The 24,416-nt window shown below is 35.6% G+C and overlaps 1 protein-coding gene across 1 annotated transcript; it reads right to left on the reverse strand.

Annotated features, from left to right (window-relative positions):
- Window positions 1-20,274: 20,274 nt before the first annotated feature.
- Window positions 20,275-21,115, reverse strand: LOC111897798 (auxin-responsive protein SAUR24). The gene has a single exon (XM_023893745.3). It carries the CDS (start codon window positions 21,047-21,049, stop codon window positions 20,639-20,641), a length of 411 nt encoding a protein of 136 aa, XP_023749513.1. The 5' UTR covers window positions 21,050-21,115; the 3' UTR covers window positions 20,275-20,638.
- Window positions 21,116-24,416: the final 3,301 nt, after the last annotated feature.

The following is a 24,416-nucleotide window of genomic DNA, read 5'->3' on the forward strand; positions in this document are numbered from 1 at the left end:
CCTTGGAAGATTTTAAGGATATCCTTATCCTTGAATTCGTCCATCCTTTAACAAGGATAACCATTGCCCTATTTTGTAACTATCACATAATTACAATTCAGCCCCTCTAGTTTAATTAATTTCTCCAATCAAGTTGCTTTGGTGAAGGCAACCCAAAAGGACCATGCACCATCGGGTCAAGTACATACCAAAATAGTTATGGACTTAGACACTAATCCAACAGTCTCCCACTTGGATAAGTCTAATAACTATTATGTGTATGACTTCAGATCCTGATCTGCAATCGTAGCTTTCCAAAGCCGCTGTCAACTTTGATCCTATAAGATACGCGTGTCCTTAGATAAGGGATCATATATTTCTCCATTCTAGATATCATATGAGATATGATTTCAAATCATTCTCTTTGTACTACTTCTCGATTTCTGATTTATGACGACAGACTAATTGAACAAATCAAATTAGCCCTAGCCCGGCCGAGCATTTACGTTTGTCATCACTAAGCCATCGAGGGGCCCAAAAGATATCCCTTTTATCCTACTTTGGATAAAAGGAATGGATAAACTTTGATACAATGCTTGCTTGCACTCACTAACCAAATCACACACAACAATATGTTTTATAACACCAAGTTACTAGTGCATTTACATATTATCAATGTGCAACAAATTTGCAAGATACAACCCACACATCTCAATTTCAAGAATATAAGATGTTATCGTCTCACCAATCACTCTTGATACAATTCATGGAGTGATCCAAGTGAGCGTGGGTTTAATCCAATGCTCAAATCATATTCGTAAGCACTCATGAACGTTGCAGCAAACATTTGCTTATGTCTAATGTTTTTTAGACAATCCACACACCAATTCACGACAGTCTTCATTCATATCTACTTCCAACATATGAACAACTGTGGCCCGTTCGAATAATTCGATTATTCTTAATAAACTCAATTATTCTGGAAGTCAAAACATGCAAATGTGAAACACAAGAATAATACTAATCCCATATGGCCTCAAACCTTTGAGTATAAATAAAACGCCTTTTATTTATCACCATATTGATTACTCATTATTTGTCGTTTCGGTTAATCAACTTCTTACTTGAATTTCAACACTTGTCCCATGCTCCTAGCATGCACACAATGTTTACCTATGGTTCTTACTTTGTGAAATAGATCACATTGAACACATTTCCAATCCTTCTCATTTCACAACTCCAAATCCGTTTTTCATAAGTTAAAGAATATCAAATTCTTGTTACTTATAGAATATGCTAGATTCTAACATTCTATGCAACTATCCTTTCGTAATGTCACTGCACCAAAGTCACAAAGACTATTGCCAATGATATTACAAAGTCCTCTATCGGAGATTGTTACAAGACAATTCCTTAGATATGATGTCTCTTACTCAAAGTACATTCCTTTGAACATCCTTTTGCATAAAAGTTTCTAATCTAGACATAGATTTTCAATATTCAATTCCCAATATGGACACGCTTCCATATTTTCCGTATGACAACTCATTCTTAATAGAATCTTATCTATTCGTAATGATGTCAATATGGTCCATCCGGTATGGAAACATTTCCATAATTTCCATATGACAACTCATTCTTAATAGAATCTTTTCTATTCATAATAATGTCGATATGGTCCATCCAATACCATGCTTCCAACTACTCACAAGTGACCAATCCTCGTCGAACTTTGGATTGTCCTTTGATAGTTGTTTAATTATTTTAGTCAAAACCAATTCTAGTCCTTTTTCCCTCTAAATGCGCTAGACATTTGGAAAATTTTAGAATGGTCAAACATTAAAGCATTTGCAATCGATCCTATACCCGAAGCGTATGGGACACGATGCATAATGTTTTATTTGCTATGTTCTCAAAATTCGAATTGTGAAGAGGAATGCCGTAATCATAATCAAAATTTTAAGAACACACTTTGTACCATTGACTAAATTTTATTAACATTCCACAACCTAAGCCTTTAGATTTGAAGCATAATATTCTCTCCCTTAATTATAGCAAAACAACTTTATAACCCTTACTACTTTGCAAGGTTTAACTCTGTTTTCTATAATTAATATTGCCAACTTTGCAATACGTGCCTTAATAATCATACAATCATAACATTTATGCTCCCACTATCATGATGATTATTGTAAAACATAACATTTATGCTCCTACTAGCTTCGACATGTATTCATAAACATCTCAACTTCCAGAAAGACAATACTTATTGAATTTCTTAAGTTCATGTTTCTAATACTTAGTGCTTTGATAATCTTTTATCAAGGCTTTTTGAACTTATACACCTTTGCCTTCGATAGTTCATATGTGTGTCTAAACAATTAAGACTAATTGTCAAACCTCACAATTCAAATTATGGAAAGGGATACCGTAACCATAATCGAATTCGAGAATGCAATTTTACAATCACTATCTTCTTAAAATCTCTCTTAGTGAAAGCATTTCCTCACAATCATTTTCATGAAGGAGGAAATCTTATGACACTTAGATTTAAATGGTGTATGTGTTCCTATCCATGTGAATTTGTTAAAACTAAAGTTTACGACAAATTCAAACTCATATGGACCGAACCTTCTTAATCTTGATTTCTTGCCTTATGGTAGCACAGATGCCCACCACGTCTTCCAAGTAGTTAAGCAGCTCACCTTTTCTTATCAATGTACTTTCCATTGATCAAGGTCCTTGCCTTTTAATGCATTCAAATGAGAACTCATAGGACTCACATGCATCATTAACTCGATTGGATTGGCATAGAAACAAAATAATGTCAACACGATAGGTTGTAAGCCTCAACTCGTGTGCTAGTGATGATCGATAAGGTTTATTTGATTTGTACTTGAAACCTTTCAAGACCATTAAGACTCCCACTGACTCCTTGACGTATAAGATTCTCTTGTCAATAACCATTTCTTGACAAACAAATATTTAAGAGTTAGTGCAGCTTTTATCAAAACATTTCATAAATTTGTCCTAGTTGGTCTTTGTCTTATCCAAGACATCACAACTTTCCACATTTGATGAATGTTATAAACCTTTAATGCTTTTCACTCATTGTCACAATCTTAACTTTAATACTTGTTATTGGAACGAAGTATGATAGACTTCTTGATTTAACCATTTCTTCAATTCTTGATTCCTCTTCTTAGACATTCAATTGTATTAAGATTCACTTAGAGGATCAATTGAGATATGGTTCTTAATCATTAAGACCTATCATAAAGCATAAAAGCTACTCTCCCTTCTTCTTATAATGGAGAAACTTTTATCTTTCTGCCTACTTGATTCTTCTTATTCGTTCTGCCTTTGATTTAATCCTTTTGAATCAATTCAGAATTACACTTAATCTTATAAGTATAATCATATTTACTAAGCCTTTAGTAAATCATGACGAATATCTTTGTTACTCTTATGGTGGACTTGATCAATACGCAACTTTGTGTACTCGATCTCCTAGTCCTTCACTTGACACTTTGTCAACGAATTAGTCTAATTTCCAAATATGAAATTTCTCATTCATCGTGCATTCACGTTGCATGATTCCAAGTTTCTGCCCAATTGAAACTTAGGCGATGAGAAACTCTCCCTATTTGGTAAATTCTCGACTTTCCATAACATAATAAGAACCAAATCCATTATTGCTAATAATAGAAACATTTTAACATCAATTTTTCATACACGCCATTGTAAGGATAAATAAATAAAATTTAAAATCAAAATTTATTTTATTGCGGAAGAATTTGTCCTTACAATGCAACTCATTGAAAAACTTATGCTAATACATCTTTCTTAGCAATCTAATTCTAACTCTAAGTAGTAGCTCAAGAATCTAATCTTCGAGAAATGCGATCGAAATCCATTCCTTCACGGTTAGATTTTGCTCACTTCTTCCCTTAAGCTTCCTTTCTTTTCTTCGATCCTACAAAACATCAATTGTAATCTTATCACATTATGTATTAAGAATCTAGAATAAAGGCTTAAAAGAGTTAGTCAATGGATTTTACCTAAAGCAAAGCCATACGTTTTGACTCTCCCATCTCTTAGATCTCTTAGGTAAATATGGCAGCTTCGTCTCCAATGCCCCTTCTCTTGTCAATAGAAGCAAATTGACTCTTTTGGAACAGAACATGGAACTACTTCAGACGTTGCCTTTCTCTTATGATCAAACTTTTCGATCATAGCATGTCTTTCGTTGCCATTGTCTATATCCATAGAGGTCTTGAAGGCAGATTCACCGATCAACATTGCTTTTCTATTGCGCCAAACCATTTCTGATTCAGCCGCAATAAGCATATAGGTGAGATCTATAAGGGTCACGTCGCGGTTCATTGTATAGTACTCTCTTACGAACTCACTATAGGTGTTAGGAAGTGACTGAAGAACCCAATCAACAGCCATTTCCTCACAGACAATGGATCCCAACATTCTTCACCTATCAATGTGTGACTTCATCCCTAGGACGTGGGCACACACTGACTTTCCTTCTTTATGTTTACTTGCCAAAAGGGCTTGAGTGAGCTTGAACTTTTCAAGCCTTTGAACTTGTGGGTTAGGGAGAATAATTGGAGGAGGTGGAGGAAGTGAAGCATGATTTCTTGTTCCTCGATCGAATCGTGGAATATCATCTTCATGTGGAAAGCTTGTTCCACGGGATTTGGGAAGACCATAATTGTCGAACTTTGACATCTACAAAATGGGAGAAAAACGAATTCAAGTTAGTTGATTGATTGAGTCCTTAGTAAATCACCCAAATGAGATACTAAGGCTAGGACCCAACACAATACTCTACAAAACGGGAGAGGGATGCCGTAACCCAAATTGAAGAATATTTGAAGGTAAGTGAATGACGATTCACTAATTTCCACCGCGAAAAACGAAAAAGAAATTTAAGTTTTAAATCTATGAAAACTCCTAGATCCTTTGAGATTCATTGAACTTTCAATGGCATGTTTAAATCTCGATATGCCCCTCTTGTTTGTGACTGGGATGCCGAGGATCACAAAGCGGGTGTGAATAACCATGCAAACTTACATGGTGCCCTTACATGTTACAGTCACCTATTCGATGTGCCGGTAAACCACACACGCTCCACCGAACTATGACAAACATTGAGTCACCCTTTGCTACCTTTGCTTAGAACCATTTAGTGTGCCGGTAAACCACACACGCTCCACTAACGTCTTCGCAAGGGCACAAAGTGTAATTTCATGGAATTGCATCAATTCACTTTTGCCTAAGTAACTAAGATTGGGAATTTTATGAAAACATTTAGTTACTTTTGTATATCATTATACTTATAATGGAAGGTTTCGTCCTATCCTACCCGTTCGGCTAACGACCCTCCACTAGTCAAGAGTGCGGTGGGTAAGAGTGGATACTCATTCAATCGCCATTTTATAGGCAATTTCCTTAAACACCCCTTATAGACCAGCTTCGTGAATGAGGCCTACTAACGGTAAGACTGACTTTTACTCATACATATATATAATGTTAGACTTTTAATGTTATATATATAGTATAGGGTGTATTTTACACTTTTAAAATATTAGGTGGTTAAATTTAACAATTATACTTTTAATTCAATTAAATTGTAAACCAAAACTTTTATGGATTTATTAAACTTCTTTTAATTATACCCCTTAATTAATTAATAAAACCATAAGGGTGTGATTTGAACTTTTTCAAAACAATACTAGAGTTTTAGAATTTAACATTCCTAATTAAACTTTTAATCAACTTTTAAATTCCAAAACTTGAGGGCAAGTTTTGAAACATTTCAACACATTAGGGTTTAGAATTTAAATATACATCAAAATTAAACCATTTAATCAAAATTTAAATTCCAAAAGTTGAGGGCAAGTTTTGAAACCTTTTTCAAAACATTAGGGTTTTAACTATTTAAATTTCAAAAAACAAAACTTTTGGGTTCAAATTTAAACTATAAAACCTAAAGGGCAAAATATGAAACTTCTCATAACAACAAGGATCAAAAATATAGTCAAATATATCATATAATCGGATTAATATTGATCTAACATGATAAGGTAACTATCCATAAGCAAAAACAGCAAGAAATCCCGAAGTACCCTCCATCTGACGAGCTGACTCGGCAAGTCAGGCTTGGACTTGGCGAGTCTGCATGGACTCGGCGAGTCCAGCCTCCAGAAATCCAAAAAACGAATTTTCCAGTTATACAATGCATCAATACAATTGAAACCAAGCTAGGCTCTGATACCACTGATGGGTTTTGGTCAAAAGACATCCTATGTGCTCATACAAACCCTAATGCTTGGATCTAGGTTTCTCTATTGTACATGCTTTGAATCCAAGACTATAAACCCTAGTTCTATCATATGAAATCAATATTAACATATAATTAGGTTTATGATATTACCTTGATTGTTATGTAGCAATAACAATCCCAATTCCTCCTTGAATTGACTTTGGAAAGCTAAGAGTCACAAGTGTCACTCCTCTAATGGCTCACAAGCACCATAAGCAAGTGGAGAAGGTATAAGGAGAGAGGGGAGGTATTGAATTCGTTTCTAGGACCTCTTGGGAAGGCTTAGACGAATTTATGAGCCTTGGGGTCTTTATATAGGGTTAGGATTAGGGTTTCAGTCCTTATCCTTATATAGTTACTTGCCCATCAAGCAACCATAAGATAAGCCTTGAAAATCCCTATCGTTTGGACCTTGGACGATTTTAAGGATATCCTTATCCTTGAATTCGTCCACCCTTTAACAAGGATAACCATTGCCCTATTTTGTAACTATCACATAATTACAATTCAGCCCCTCTAGTTTAATTAATTTCTCCAATCAAGTTGCTTTGGTGAAGGCAACCCAAAAGGACCATGCACCATCGGGTCAAGTACATACCAAAATAGTTATGGACTTAGACACTAATCCAACAGTTCCTTCATCACTCGATTCTTGAATCTCTTCAAGATCGATTTGCCTCCCAGTATCTCCTTGGCTTATGAGTTCTCTCTCTCGGAAAACCCCTCTCCTCGCAACGAAGACAACAATGTCACTCAGTCTATAGAAGAGATATCCAAAGGATTTCTGCGCGTAGCCAATGAAAATATATCGCTCACTACGAGATTCAAGCTTGTCATGAGTTTCTCGTCTTACGAAAACTTCACAACCTCAAACCTTGATATGTGCCAACAAGGGAGTGTTCCCTATCCACATCTCGTGAGGTGTTTTGGCAACCTTCTTTGTAGGGACTCGGTTAAGGATATGGGTGACAGTCTCTAAGGCATACCCCAAAAATGAGATAGGTAGTGAAGCACGACTCATCATAGAACGAACCATGTCCAACAAGGTTCGATTGCACCTTTATGCCACACCATTTAACTGCGGTGTCCTAGGTGGCGTCAATTGTGAAACTATTCCACATTCCTTGAGATAGTCGTGGAATTCAAGACTTAGGTACTCTCCTCCTCGATCGGATCGAAGCATCTTGATTTTCCTGTCCAATTGATTCTCCTCTTCATTTTTGAACTCTTTGAACTTTTTAAACGTTTCAGACTTGTGCTTGATTAAGTAAATATACCCATATCTACTATAATCGTCGGTGAAAGTCACGTAGAAGCGGTTTCCATACTTTGTGGTGGATCTAAAGGGCCCACATACATCGGTATGTATGAGATCCAATAAACCCTCACCCCTCTCACAAGTGCCAGTGAAGGGTGACTTGGTCATCTTTCCAAGCAAACAAGACTCACACGTGTCATCTTCCCTAAGGTCGAATGACTCCAACACTCCATCCTTTTGGAGTTGGGCTATGCGCTTCTTGTTAACATGTTGAAGACGACAATGCCACAAAGATGCTTTATCCATACTATTGGACGAATCTATACATAACACATGATTTCCTAGGTTATCTACAACCATAACAGTTTCATAAATTCCATTACAAGGCATTTCTTCAAAGTATAAAACACCATTTAGATAAGCATAAATAGAACCATTCATATTATTAAACGAATATCTAAATCCTTGTCTAAACAAACCATAAAATGAAATGATGTTGCTTGCCATATCTGGCGAGTAGCAACAATTATTTATATCTAGACCTAATCCATTACTAAGCACTAAAGAATACACTCCAATCGTGGTAACAGGCGACGATTTTCTGTTTCCCATAATTAGATTTATTCTTCCTTGCTCCACATCTCTATCTCTTCTTAGTCCCTACAAATCAGAACAAATGTGGTAACCACATCCTGTATCAAGAACCCAAGAAATGGTATGAGATGAATTACTAGATTTGATTGTGTATATACCTGCAAAATATGGCTTGATCTTTCCATCCTTGATGGCTTGCAGATATTCCAGGCAGCTTCTCTTCCAATGCCCTATTTTGTGGCAATGATGTCACTCTGCCTCCTTCGGGTTAGGGTTGGGCTTAGCGGTATCAACCTTGGTCCCACTAGAAGAAGAACCATCTTGGGACTTTCCCTTGCGGTGGCTCTTTGACGGAGCCTTCCTCTTCTTTCCCCTTCCCTGCCCTATAGCCAAAACAGGAGCAACAGTTGGTGCGAGAGTTGGTGCAGCAGACTTGTCCTTTAGGTTTCTCTCAGTAGTCCTTAGGAGTCCTTGGAGTTTTCTTAGGGTGACCTCTTCCTTGTTCATGTGGTAGGTCATCCTAAATTGGTTGTAGCATGAAGGCAAGGAATGAAGAACAATGTCGATGGCCAAATCCTCCCCAAAGTTAACATTTAACTTGCAAAGACAATCAACATATCGTTGCATCTTTTGCAAGTGCACAGGCAACGATTCTCCATTTCCCATCTTAGCGGTGATCATGTTGGTGATGATCTCGTAGCGCTCTTGCCTCACGCTTTGGTGGTACCTCTCCATCATGTCTTGATGCATTTCATACGGATACATGTCCTCATAGGACTTTTGGAATTCTTGGTTCATAGTGGCTATCATGATGCAATGGACTTTCGTTGCATCACGTTCGTGTGTCTCAAAGACAGCTATCTCTTCGGGAGTAGCGATTTCCGGGTTGACCTTCTCGAGTTTTTCATCGAGGACATACTCTTTGTCCTCGTAGCGTGAAATGGTGCGAATGTATCTTATCCATTCGCTATGTTTGTACCATCGAAGGTCACCTTTTGGCAAAGACTCGTTAACGTGAATGAGTTAGCAGCAGCGTTGTTTGCGTTTGACATCTACAAATAGAAATGACAAAGTTTTATTAGAATTGGATCCCTAATTAAACACCCAAAATGAAAAATTAGGGCTAGGACCCAACAACATTATTTACATATTAGAAAAGGGATACCGTAATCCAATCATGCAAATAATTTGGAGGTAAGTGATTGACGATTTACTAATTCTTCACCACGAAAACATAACCTTGAGTTTTATTGAGAATTCCTAGATTTTAGAGATTCATTGAACTCTTCAATGGCATGTTTAAATCTCGATATGCCCCTCTAGTTTGTGACTGGGATACCGAGGATCACAAAGCGGGTGTGAATTACCATGCAAATCTACATGGTGCCTTCATTGTTACAATCATCTATTCGATTTGCCGGTAAGCCACACATGCTCCATCGAACTATGATAAACAACGAATCACCATTTTCCACCTTTGCTTAGAACCAATTAGTGTGCCGGTAAACCACACACGCTCCACTAACTTCTTAGCAAGGGTGCAAAGTGCAATTTCATGGAATTGCATCAATTCACTTTTCCTAAAGTAACTAAGAATTAGAATTTTATAAAATAGTTTAGTTACTTTATATGTTCATTATACTTATTAATGAGGAGAGAGAGTTGCCCTATCCTACCCGTTCGGCTAACGACCCTCCACCGGTCAAGCAAGCGGTGGGTTGTACACCCATTAAGCGCCATTTTATAGGCAGCAACCTTATACCCACCTTATAGACCGGCTTGGTGAATGAGGCCTACTAACGGTAAGACTAGCATTTTAATTTTACTTATATATATATATATACATATATATATATATATATATATATATATATATATATATATATATATATATATATATATATATATATATATTAAGCTTTTAATAATATAATAGTATAGGGTTGAATTTTAAACTTGTAAAACTCTAGGGGTTGAAATTTAAATTCTTCTAAATTAAATTATTAATCACAAAATTCAAATTTCAAAACTTCGGGATAGAAATTGAACTTTTCAAAACAATAGAGATCAAATAACAAATAATTCAAATTAAACAATTAATTTCATAATTATCTATATTTGACCTAATCCAATTTTAGTCATTAGATAATTACCAAATAATCTTAAATAGTCCATATTTATCACATAAATAAACAATATTTAAAAGATTTGAAATTATCTATATTTATTTCAAGGATAATCATTAAATTAAGTTAAAATTCAGATTTTTACATAATAAAATGATTTAGGTATCAATCCAAGACAAAACAGCAACAAAATCCCAAATTATCATCTGTCTGACGCTCGGATTCGCCGAGTCAAGCTTTGGACTCGCCGAGTAGGGCCAACTCGCCGAGTCCAGACACTGACTCGCCGAGTTGGGTCGGACAGAGGTGAATAAAAATGATTTTCAGCAAGCAAAACAGTTAAGCATCACATTCAATTGAAACCAATCATGGCTCTGATACCACTGATGGGTTTTGGACATAAGAGCTTTCCCTATGTGCACATACAACCCTATAGCTTGGATCTAGGTTTCACTAATTGAACATGCAACATATCCAAGACTTTTATAGCTAGATCTAATGTAAACTAACAATTAAAACATATGAAAACAGATCTAGAATAGTACCTTGAGTTACTTGCTTGAAAACCTTCTTCTTCTTGGAGCTTAGAGTCACAAATGTCACTCCTCTAATGGCTTACAAACACCAAATAGCAAGAAGATGATTTGAGAGAGGGAGGAAGAGGGAAATCGGCTCTAGGGTTACTCCAATCACAAGGGTGCCGATTTCCACAACTCCAAGGGTCTATTTATACTTGTGAGCTACTAGGGTTTCACCTTTAAACCCTAATTGGATAACTTAGCCTCAAAGCAATCCAAATCCCCTATTGATAAGGACTTGGACGATTTCTAGGTGATCCACATCCCTAAAATCGTCCAACCCATATCCATAAGGATTATTAGCTCAAAATACAACTTTCACACATTTGACAGTTTATGCCCCTTTATTCAATTAATCTCTTTAAGTCACCAAATTAATTCCTAATTAATTTATGACTTATATTAATCAAATAATATTATTATTCTTTTAACATATTCTTCTTATAATACATTAATAATAATATCTCTTCTCTCTAAATCACCCTATCAAGTTGCTATGGTGAAGGCAACCCAAAAGGACCATGCACAATCGGGTCAAGTACTTACCAAATATAGTTACAACCTTAGACACTAATCCAACACAAATACCACAGTCTGTATCGTTTCATAATTCCAAGTCTTGTTAATTTCTCTTTCAACCCTGTTGGATCATTCTCTCTCTACCTCCAGAAGCTAGTAAACTATTTAAGCTTCTTAATCTCTAACTCTTTTAGTTGTTTCTTCTCTTCATCTGATAGCTCAATACTTTTTGTAACATCCCTAAATTCCCAGGCCAATTTATTCATTTTTAAAATAATAAAAAATCCATTTAAAAAATTACATGTAGGGAAACCCATTTGTTCATAAACCATTATTCAAAAATCAGAGTTATAATGAAAGACATTACGGAAATCTCGAATCATAAAATTGTTGATATATGTGTATAGTTTCACCTTCGCCATCCGAGAAGTACCTAAAAAATATTTAATCCACAACTGCAAGCACAAAAATTAGTGAGTTCACCAAAATATCACATACAACACATTATAATAATCAGCCACGAGTTATCAGCAGTCCCAGTGGGCTAACAACACGTCTTGTGGATTAACAAAACACCTCATGGGTTATCAGCAACCCTAAGGACTTTCAGCAGGCCCATAGACTCATAGCAATCTAGGATTTATTAGCAATTCAGTTCACATGTAGCATTAGTCAACAAAATAAGACCCATTTGGTCAACACGCATATACTACCACACATGCAAGTATACTGAGAAGAGTCACCTCGTAAGTAACAGCTAAACACCACGATTCTCACCCAACAAAGACTGATCCTATGAGGTACCTAACAACAATAAAGAGGACCCTGTCAATATACATTCGAAAACCCCTAGTTTGACCAAAATTCAACCCATGATGAAAGTTAATGGCCAAAGTCAAAGTCAATGACCAATAATACTAATAGTTGACCCTCATGTCATAACCAACCCTTAGTCATGTCATGAGAATACACTCAACTTGATTCCAAATCGATCCTACACTAGCTCAACCAACTCCGTTACAGAAAAATCGCTCAGAAGGTACCATGATGTGAACCTTCCTTGGTCACGTTGTGAACATAATAGGACAAGATAATCGAGGGATTCCTTCACCGTCACTTCGTGGCACTCTCCATGTCAGTACGTGACCATTGTCTGAGGCAAAATCTTATTGGTTTAAGTCCTTAATCCATTAAGTCTTCAACACCAACTTTCCATAAATCTTTAAGTGACTCCAGAGGATCATAAAAATGACAAACTTATGGACATGCATGCTCCATGCACGTCCTCTACCCAACCTACGCCAAAAGGAATGAAAATAACCCAAAACTCATGAAAGGCCCACAATCCACAATCAATCCTTAGATCCATAAGACATGATTCTCTAGGGACTTTGGAGGAGCATAAAGTTGCCAACTTCATTCTATCCATCCACTCAAAGCAAAACCATGAACAAAAAGGGATTAAAACAACTTACATTTAAGTGAATAAACCATAAAGGTAGAATCTTGAATCCTTACAAATGGTCCAGAAGGTGACATCACTGATGAGAAAGTGTTTGTCGAATGATCCTTTCACCAATTATCCTTCTACTTCCTTCCAAGAGCACCTAAACCACCGAAATGAGCCAAAACCACCAAGATGGACTCGGGATACGATTTTTAAAGTTTGAGAGAGATGTAAGTTGAGAATTGAACCCTAAATCCGAGTTTAGGGTGCTTAAATACGAGAGAAACCCTAAAAGATCATGGGTTGTAGCCCTTGTCACGTCGTAACCATACACATATCACGTCGTGACTGGTTTTCGGATACGCCTTCTCATTCTTGACTTGTCACATCGTGACCTCCTTGTGGTCACGTAGTGGCTCATGGTTTTCCCCAAAATCCATGCCTTTGACCCCTTAATGCGCTACAATAATCCATTTTGGAAACGATGGTTACTATTCTTCCCAACTCAAAATAGATTTCATCCTTGAAATATGTCCTTACTAAACATTATGTAACAACCCCACCCCCTTCTGAATCCCCTTGAGGGATCTTACAGGACCAACTACTTCTTTCTTGATCCATTGCCACACCGGATGCTCAAAGCTACAAATAAAACTCAAAGATTTCCAAAAGGAGGCGCCTACGCCAAACTTGAGTGGAGACTCCCCTATTTTCACAACCACACCCGATATAGTTCCAGAACAATGCTCTATATGGAAACTTCCAAAAGCCGATGAAATAAAAAGCAAGGAATACTTGACCAACTTGACTTGAGAGGAGATAAAGATTAACACATCACAACTAACCGAATTGAAAAAGCTGAGTGTGACATCCCCAATTTCACGACCAGAAATGACCGATTTTGTTTATGCTTTATAGAAATCAGAGTACTTCATTTAATAAAAATGTTGCGGAATTTGTTCCCAGAAAAACATGATAAATGCTTTATCAAAGAATTCCTGAAGAAATGTATTTTTATTCATTTTAAAACATTTGGGATGTCATGGTCAATACAAAAACATAATCATAAACAGAACCTACATTCATTATCACTAATAATTTATATCTCCTTAATCTCTCAGTGTAATGTGGCTTCGTATCGACACCTGTAATACAACCAAACTTGAGTGGGTCAGGTTGGGAAACCTGATGAGTACATAGGGTTTTCAACCCACAATAATATAATTATTATATTTAAACATCAAACAATCAACCCAATTACCCATCCCCATTATCTTCTTTAATCATAAGGATATACCCTAAGAATTAGCTATTTCTCGTTCATTCATTCCGAAGAATTAGGCACAAAGTCCATCGTCGTCAGGGTTTACACAACAGGCACTAAGTCCATAGTCACCAGGGTTTAGGCACTAAGTCTGCATAGTCGCCAGGGTTTAGGCACTAAGTATGCATAGTCACCAGGGTTTAGGCACTAAGTCAGCATAGTCGCCAGGTTTTATCTTGTTTATTGACAATATCGTTTTCGAGAGTCCACTTACAATACATGTCAATGGGTTTTAGAGTAAACTGGGTGAACATATTGTTCACAACATCTACAAGTTGCAAGCCTGCTAGTGTTCCATTGAACCGTCAAGAATAGTTTATGGTTGTCATCCATACTCTGCTAGATGACCGGGCCAACACTTGGGTAAAGGCTTTTCTCATTTCTCAACTCTCACCCTTATCTCATAATCTATATCAACTTTCATCTCATCATCCAACTCATCTTTTATCAAACCGTCTTTACCCATTGTAATTTATAGGTATAAAATACGTATACAGTTTAAACCATTTAAAACATATATAATAGTGTTCATCTAGCATATATATCAAGTATACAGATAATATGCACACATAGCACGTAATTTATATAAAATAATTCATATCTATGTGTAAGATGAAAGTAACCATACACTCACCTTAGTAGCCTGAGTTGATAGAATATGACTAGAAATGGTCAGCGGTTCGTGATCGTCGGGCTCGGGAAGGGAAACAACTTTAACAAACGAGAGGGAGGAAAGATGTTTTGGTGTAAGAATGGATGAGGTTGAAATGGATATTTATAGGCTGATTTTTGGCCTCTCACATCGTGAGAATCAATGCTCGTGTCGTGAGCCATGTCTGTATCACCTCGTAGCTTCGCCATCTGCGTTTATAGCTCAGAAACGTGTCCGGACGACTTCTCACGTCGTGAGAATGATATGCTCACGTCGTGAGCTTCCAAGAGTCATCCCATAGACTTCCCAGGTGTTTCCTAGGCTCAATTAGTGTCCGTTTGACTCATCACATCGTGAGAAATACTGCTCAAGTCGTGAGTCCAGTCAGATTAGGGTTTCTGATACGTGTCATGCTCTTAGACAGCTGCATCTTCGGAACGTCATAACTTTTGCATATGAGCTCCATTTTTGACGTTCTTTATATCCACGCGTAGGTGGAGACGTACTCTACAACTTTCATTTAGACCCCTAAGGCTAAAAAGTAATTTATCATAAACTCACTTTTTACGATTTCCGGTGTCGTGCCGGTTTGTTGCGAAACTTCGACAGGTCATAACTTCTTCATTATAACTCGGATTTGAACGTTATTTATATGTAAGAAAACCTTGTGAAATATACTAAAACTTAGTTGAGGTTAATTATTGTGAATAATAATCTATAAAAAAAATCATTTTTGACGCTTATCGTCTCTAGATTGCCTAGCCCGAATCTACGGGCGCTACAATTATCTCCCCCTTAGGATGATTATGTCCCAGAATCATCAACGAAACAGGGCTTGTATAATGACTCCATGCATTATCTTTTCATCCTAGAATAATCGTAGCTTCTATGTTCCTTCGAATCAATATCTAAGTCTTAGACTTCTTGACAAAAGTCAGTGCTCGATCTTGTACCTGCTCTCTATCTTGCGTTGGACTTTCAGTCGTAACCTTCGAGTTACATAATCCTTATTGAAGACACCTTCTTTTTCTTAAAAGAAATAAGATAAGTTCTTTCCTTCATTTATCGTAACATACAACGCTTAGACTCAGGTCTTTTAGAGTCAAATTCCATAATGAAATATACCTTACTTCATGTTCTAATGTCATATAATCACATTTTAACAGGTAGCATTTCTAGCTATAGGCTTCTTACTTAAACAATGTTCGCGATACTTCTATTGATCGCTTCGATTATCTTTCACTTCAGTCTTAAGTCGGATGCTGCATCGAACTTGGTTCTCTGAACCACGTAGCATACTTGTCTTAGTTGGACTTGATTTGATAATGACCATTAGGGTTGGAATAATGATCATATTCTTAGTCATCACCGAAACAATGGTAACGACAGACTTGAACAAAACATAATCAATTACTAGTTTCTTAATGACCTTGTGACTTTCCTTGATCCAAGTGTGAGTCCTGTGCTTCTGGTAGTATAGGCCTTAGCTACCATTCACACCTACCCGTACTGGTCCCAAATAGGGTGACACAGTTTTCTAAGTCACCATACAAGAAAATCACATAACAACTTAACATACCAGATAACAAAATGAAGGTTTTATATTATTCCTTGAAACGATTACATAGGTTTTCAAGTTCACCCTAGACTATGCCTCTAATAGGCTACACCATACTATACTATCCACATGGCTAATACATAAATCGATCTTTGGATATGAAGTCCTTATCCTTAATTCCTCGCATTGTTTTCTTATTCGTCGAGGATCATGTGGAATTCCCTTGGCGTTGGTGGTGTGTTTGGCCTTGCTGCCACGTTCTTCTTTGGGCAATCTCTAGAAATATGCCCTTCTTTGTTACATCTGTAGCACACCTTCTTGTTGGATGCACACTTGCTGGCATAGTGGTCTGTCTTTCCACATTTGTAGTAAGTCACTTCCTTGCTACATTTCCCGAAGTGTTTCTTTTTACACTTCTTGCACCATTTAACTTCACCTCCTCCTCCTCCTCCTTCAGACTTTGAGAATTTTCTTTCTTCGTTGGAATTTGAAGATCCTTCATACATCCTTTTCTCGCCAACTTCAGCTCCCTCCATACCTATTTCCCTAATCTAGGTCTCAACATTCCTGGCTGCCCATATGACCACTCTCAAAGTGGTTGCTTGCTTGACAATTGGACCAAAGTCCGTGGGTAATCCATGGACAAACTTGTTGACTTTGGAGACCTCAGTTGGAACTAGGTAAGGAACAAGCTTCATCTTCTCTATAAAACTTGCAGCATACTCGGTGACACTCATCCTTCCCTTCTTCAGATTCTGGAATTCATTGTTGATCTCCAAAAGATCCTGCTTAGAGCAGTACTGCATTTTAGTTGCACCAGGAAATCTTCCCAAGACATCTTGCTTGCTTCTCCATTGGGCATCGTATTAGCTAGTAGCTTCCACCAGCTAAGTACTCCAGACTTTAACAGAGGAACCGCGAGAGCGGTCTTCTGTCTGTTGCTACACTCAAAACTCTCAAACATTGTCTCCATCTCGGAGATCCAGTCCATAACTTCCACCGGTGTTGGGCTTCCGGAAAGACACGGTGGTTTGGATGCCATCAAATCCTTGTATTTGCATCCACGTCCTTCATTTCCTCCGTCTGGGTTATTCCATCTAACCACTGGCGCTTCAGCTTGACCAATGATCCTGCTATAGTTCCCCTCTTCTGATTTCCCATCATTTAGCTCTGGCTGCTCTACATGCATCATGGGTTCATCCCTATTGTTCTCATGCAACATCTGCCTCATCTTTTCCCTTTGTTCGGCTAAAAAAGCCCAAATCATGGCTTATACTCCAGCCATTGTGCTTGGCTCAGGTCCAGCTGCTGCTACTGGTACTTGATCAATTACTTGGGGTTGAGGCCATTGATTCCTATTTCCATTCGTGTTTCGAACTCCGCTTCGAGTTATTTCCATTTCGATCTATACACCAAATCATACGCTCGGTGTGTAATGACGAGAATTAAGATAGGAAAGATTTTATTTACGATAGACGTATATATCTCCTTATCACCCTGAAAAGTTATATGCCAGTTCTAATACCATAATCAAACGTTTATAAATCTAAACACATAAAATTTTCAGATCCGGTCGGCAACAGACCATAGATCCGAACAAATAATAGCATATAAGGTATCTTTATAGCTATGACATATAACATTTTAGGCATCTTTCCCTAAAATAAACTATTGCTCGTGTCTAAAATATAGCAGACACGCATCTCAAAATCATCGCTTAGCATTTTAAGTTTAAGTATAGAAATCCTACAAATTCCTAGTTCACTTAAACTAATGCTCTGATACCAACTGTGACATCCCCAATTTCATGGCCAGAAAAGACCGATTTTGTTTATGCTTAATAGAAATCAGAGTATCTCTTGTAATAAAAATGTTGCGGAATTTATTCCCAGAAAAACATGATAAATGAATTATCAAAGCATTCCCGAAGAAATGTATTTTTATCCATTTTAAAACATTTGGGATTTCATCATCAATACAGAAACATAAGCATAAACAGGACTTACATTCATTATTACTAATGATTTATATCTCTTTAATCTCTCAGTGTAATATGGCTTCGTATCGACACCTGTGATACAAACAAGCTTGAGCGGGTCAGGTTGGGAAACCTGATGAGTACATAGGGTTTTCAACCCACAATAATATAATTATTATGTTTAAACATCAAACAATGAACCCAATTACCCATCCCCATTATCTTCTTTAATCTTAAGGATATACCCTAAGAATCAGCTATTTCTTGTTCATTCATTCCTAAGGATTAGGCATGAAGTCCATCGTCACCAGGGTTTATACAACAGGCACTAAGTCCATAGTCACTAGGGTTTAGGCACTAAGTCTGCATAGTCGCCAGGGTTTAGGCACTAAGTTACCGTAGTCGCAAGGGTTTATCTCGTTTATTGACAGTAATGTTTTCAAGAGTCCACTCGCAATACATGTCAATGGGTTTTTAGAGTACACCGGGTGAAAATATTGTTCACAACACCTACAAGTTGCAAGCCTGCTAGTGTTCCACTAGACCAACTAGAATAGTCTGTGGTTGTTCAAAATTTTAATTAGATTTAATTTTGGATTAACTGGAATATTAAAAGTGTGGGGACTATTTCACTATTTGTTGAAAGTTGAAGCACGAAGGCTCTAGAATATCATGGAATGAGGTGGACGAAAATTGGATAGGGTAAGCCTAGAATTTCTTCCAAGGGTACTTGGATAAGAAGATAAGGCAGATTGACTATTATATCAATTAATCTAGACCTGATCCCTAAATCCCTAGCTTTGGCCCCAAGTTTTCTACAGCTATATAAAGACTTCCCCGGCCTTCACAAATTTATCCATCCCTTATCATAAGCAAAACGCTAAAATTTTGAGCTCCCCTCTCCTCTCTCTTTAAGCCTCCTTGATACTAGGGTTGGGTATGAACTATCAAAGGCACGAGATTTCTGGTGTTAGCTTCCAAGTAATTTCAAGAAGGATTTTAATTTGATTATCTACTAGCATAATCAAAATGAATGTTTTCTATACCCTTTTATTAATTTCAAAAATACTAGGGTAACATTAGGGTTCTTGATATTTAAATTTATTATTTCATTCAATAGTGAAAACATAGATCCGTTAGGTGAATGCAAACTTAGGGTTTTATTTTTTCGAACAAAAACATGATTTTTGTTATCTATAAAATCCATCAATACCCTGTTAACCCAAGGAAACTTTGAATATCAGATGGAGACTATGGGACCTCCCACTGCATTGTTGCCTCGATCTTGGATGGATCGACCAGAATTTCATCATGATTGACGAGGTGCCCTAAAAAGTTGGATCTCTTGCAATTAGAAAGTCTCTTGGGTTGTCATAAGTACTAAGTGTATATCCTCTTTTCACCTTTCACTTTTTTTCTGTTCCAATTCAATTTTTCTCACTTTCCGTTCACTCTTTAAATTTCAAGAAATGGTTATATTTTATTTGCGCTTATTTTTTTTAATTTTTTTTACAAAAATAAATTTTATATTAAAATTTTATTTTTTTACAAAATTAAAAAAAATAAATTTAAATATATATTTTTTATATTTTTATACATATAATTTAATTAAATATTATAAAAACTTAAAAAAGAAAAAATAAAAAAATTCGAGCCTTGACCAATAAGAGAAGTAGTGAGACTACAAAGACACCACATGGAGATAAACCGCACCCAAGACGTGTTTCTGGGTGTGGTTCACAAACCGTACTATGCGGTTCACAGGATACCGTATCGCCTAATGTGGCTTGTGAATTTTAAAATTAATATGATTTAAAATAAACTATTTACTTTAAATCATTGGTTTGGATGACATCTCTAATGAGATTAATAATGATAAAGATTTATCATATTTATTATATGTTAAAAGAAATATGCTAAAAGACCAACTATCGGGTACATTTTTGTCGGTGACATCTGCCTGAAAAAGGCCGTTTTTGTGCCCATGTAGTTTTGTCGGATGGCTAGGGATTAGAGTTTAAACTATAGGCGGCGGTCTCAATGAATCTTTCATCGTCGGCCTCAGAATACGATCACTAAATTGAGTTTTGAGCAAAACGTTCTTACATAAAGAAACTTATTTGTCATACAAAACATATCAATTAGACCACCGAACGATCCTTTAAACTTTGTTTCAAAAGAACTGGACATTGATCATTGGATTCCCAAAATTGGAAGAAGGAAAAAAAAACAATGGGTGTCTTTCATCAATATTTTATGCAACCCAATTAAAACCTACTCTGGTCCTAACAACTTTCCACCATCGCTTTACTCGAACTCCGGCCAACATCATCTCCTGATCCATCCAAAATCCACTCGAACTCACTTGGTCTACACGGCACCATAAGTGCACCCTCGTGGTTGAACCCATACTCCTCGGCTGCTCTCTCCAACAACTTTTGGAACGATGGGCGCTCAAGATGTGCTAAAGGTACAACGAATTTCTTTTCTTCATAGTCATCTACTGCAATCACAGCAAAATGTCCTTTTTTCACAGGCACTGTTCCGAGGTTCGTGTTTCTTGGAGCCCATTTCTTGGCTTCCGAAAGTCTCTTTTGCAGCTTCTCTACCACCACTTTAAGCTTCAACATGCCATTGTTTTTGTTGGCAAGACTTTGAGTTTTTAGCTTTCCCATATCGTATATAGTTTCTCTCATTTTGATCAAACGGTTTTGCACTATTTTCTGCACTCTACCCCTTTCACCATGTGGACATCTTTTTATAGACAACATGTTCGTGTATTTGAATTAAGGTGGAAGTGTGGAACAGTTGCATGTGCATGTAAATTTAAGCCCAAAGACGAGTCATTGTTTATGTGGAGTCACATCTGTCGTTTACTATTTATTCAAATTCAATGTCAAAATTAATCCCAAAATTAGAGAATAAAAATATGCGGATTTTAGGTCATTTTCGTCAAAATAAATCATTGATTAGGATGGTTAATTGGACAAGCAATAGTATTGGGGTGTTTGCGAATTCTTTTTTAAAATATACTAGTTGTGTAACCCGTATATTATACGGGTTGATTAAAACAAAATGTTATAAATGATTAAACAATAAATTTATTTGAATTTGAAAATAAATGAAAATTACGGAAATAAAATATTTTTAATAATTATAGTATTGATTTACATATTTAATACAATGAATACTTTACATATATAATAATAGAAGTATTAATTAATGGAATTATAATTTTTTATTAATAAAAAAATAAAAATCCACACAATGACATGTGGAATTTAAGTAATTTAAATATCTTACATAATGACATGTGGCAAGAGTGTATTAGAAGATGACATGTGGCAAAATTATTTTTATTTATTAGGAGGATTTTTTTTTATTCTATGCTGCATACCGCACAACTCAAGAAAATTTGGTTGTATTCGTTTATTAGGTACCAAAATATATAAAGATAATAAATTTGTCTGTATGTTTAAAGTTACCAAAGAAACATCCTTATACAATGTTGATAAGTGGCTGAAATTATCATATGATTAATGCTGAAATTAATGAAAAAAACCAAAAATATATATATATATATATATATATATATATATATATATATATATATATATATATATATATATATATATATATATATATATATATATATATATATATATATATATATATATATATATATATATATATATATATATATATATATATATATATATAAAGATAATAAATTTGTCTGTATGTTTAAAGTTACCAAAGAAACATCCTTATACAATGTTGATAAGTGGCTGAAATTATCATATGATTAATGCTGAAATTAATGAAAAAAACCAAAAAAAAAAAAATTAAGCCTGAATCATATAAACAAATATAAAACGAATAGACACGTTATTACACATAATCAATTATGATTCGATAAACCCGTAAAAGACTCCCACTGTTATTAACATAGATGCATACGTACGTCAAAAAACACATGCTTCTTCAAAAATACACCAAGAAATCAATATAAGAATGTTTTAAAACCTCATTTGAGTATTAAAACCAATGTTTTAAATGGTTACATGAGGGCAAGATCTTGTCCGAAGCTTTACCAGCCATGATGATTTTACCAGCCATGACGAGGACATGATATTTTTTAATGCATGATTTAAGACATTAATTCTTTTATATAATTAATGATTATATACATAATACATATGTTTTCTACTATAAGTCAATTTTATTGATCAAATTGAATACATAGAAAAAGAACTAAATCATATAAATATATATATATATATATATATATATATATATATATATATATATATATATATATATATATATATATATATATATATATATATATATATATATATATATATATATTTATGTCAAATATATACTCTTAAAAATGTTTTACCAACAACTAATAACAAAATGTTATCAACTCAATCATGTCAAAAGAAAAAAAGCAAACAAAAAATGTGTTTTCAAAAAAAAAAATTCTAACACAATGTGTTATGGTGTGCCTCAATATGACTTGCAGTCACTATTTTTTTTAACAACAAATTTTTACAGATTCTGTTGAATAAAAACTAGCAAGAGCTAGAGGTACAAGGATGATCAGCATTCCTTCGTAGGACAAATACACCAATATTTCCAATTCATAGAAACACCTTTCTTGTATCTAACTTTTAACCGATTGTAAGTTAGGCTTTTTGCCTCATTTGCTAAGTCAGACCTGGTCCCATACTTATCGAGATCACTTGTATTTAACCCTTTGTGATCAATCAAAGAGTCAAGAAAAATTTATCGAACTTAATGGTATCAGAGCTTTAAGAGCCGACCCTAACCTTTTATATCATATTCCTTCTTCTTTACATCCTACTTTTTTTTTTTGTCGTCCATCACTGTCTCACCTCGGCCAATTATAATGGTAGTAATACCATAGACACAAATAAAACTCTTTTCCACCCCTCTTTTTCTATCAATAACTTTAAAAATTCTATCCCGCTAGAGCTTCTCCTTACTACAATAACAAACAATATGCCTCATGGGTGGAAATCTCCCATATTCAAGCTTATGCCTACAATGTCTTAGATCACATAGACGAAAACACACCTCCCTCTTAGAAACGACTTGACAAAGCAATGTATTTATAACACAATCTCTACGAAGCTCTTCTAAACCATCATGAAATTAGGCCTTTACTCAGGACGTTTGGAAGCATCTTCAAGAGATTTTTGAAGATAACAAGACTACTTATGTTGTCTATCTTGAAGGAAAATTTAAAACTACCCTCCTAGACTCCTTCTCTAATATCTCTGATTACCGTGCGAAGCTGAAAACCCTCGTAAACCACTCATGAATATTGTTAAACCACTTTAGATAATAAGATGGTTTTACAACTAGTATCAGGAATTACCAAATGTGAGTACGACACCACAACCACTGTAATCCAACAATAAGACCCATTCCTAAGTTTTAATGAAGCCTACTCCCGACTTCATCCCAGGGAAACGCATCGCAACAAGAAAAATCATACACCTCGCAAGCACTTCTCATGTAACATACTAAAAACTAACCATATCCTCTTATCCAAAGCCTCATCGTGACCATCTTACTCATGCTGGTTGTGACACTCAACTCGGTTGTTACCACAACGAACGTGGCTCCTCATATTGAGGCCCACATAGGGGTATGTTCGGGGTGTGGCAATGAAGAAAACACTCCAACTAGATTTCCTACTTACAACCCATTTAATAATCCCCTTATGACATCCCATTATTTTCATAAACGACTAAAACTTTTTATTTACGCTTTAATAAATTGAGATGCAGAAATTCCTAGTTATATAAAACATATTAAGATAATAAAATTTATTTCATTATATTAAATTCCGAGATGTCATCGTTAATATCAAAACATACATTACAATATATATATATATATATATATATATATATATATATATATATATATATATATATATATATATATATATATAGGGTTAGGTTATTTTGTTTTTACTAACTATTGTGTGCCAAAATGCACAGATCTGGACCATCGAATGAAATA

The sequence above is a fragment of the Lactuca sativa genome, chromosome 6 (assembly GCF_002870075.4).
Source record: "Lactuca sativa cultivar Salinas chromosome 6, Lsat_Salinas_v11, whole genome shotgun sequence".
Lineage (NCBI taxonomy): Eukaryota > Viridiplantae > Streptophyta > Magnoliopsida > Asterales > Asteraceae > Lactuca > Lactuca sativa.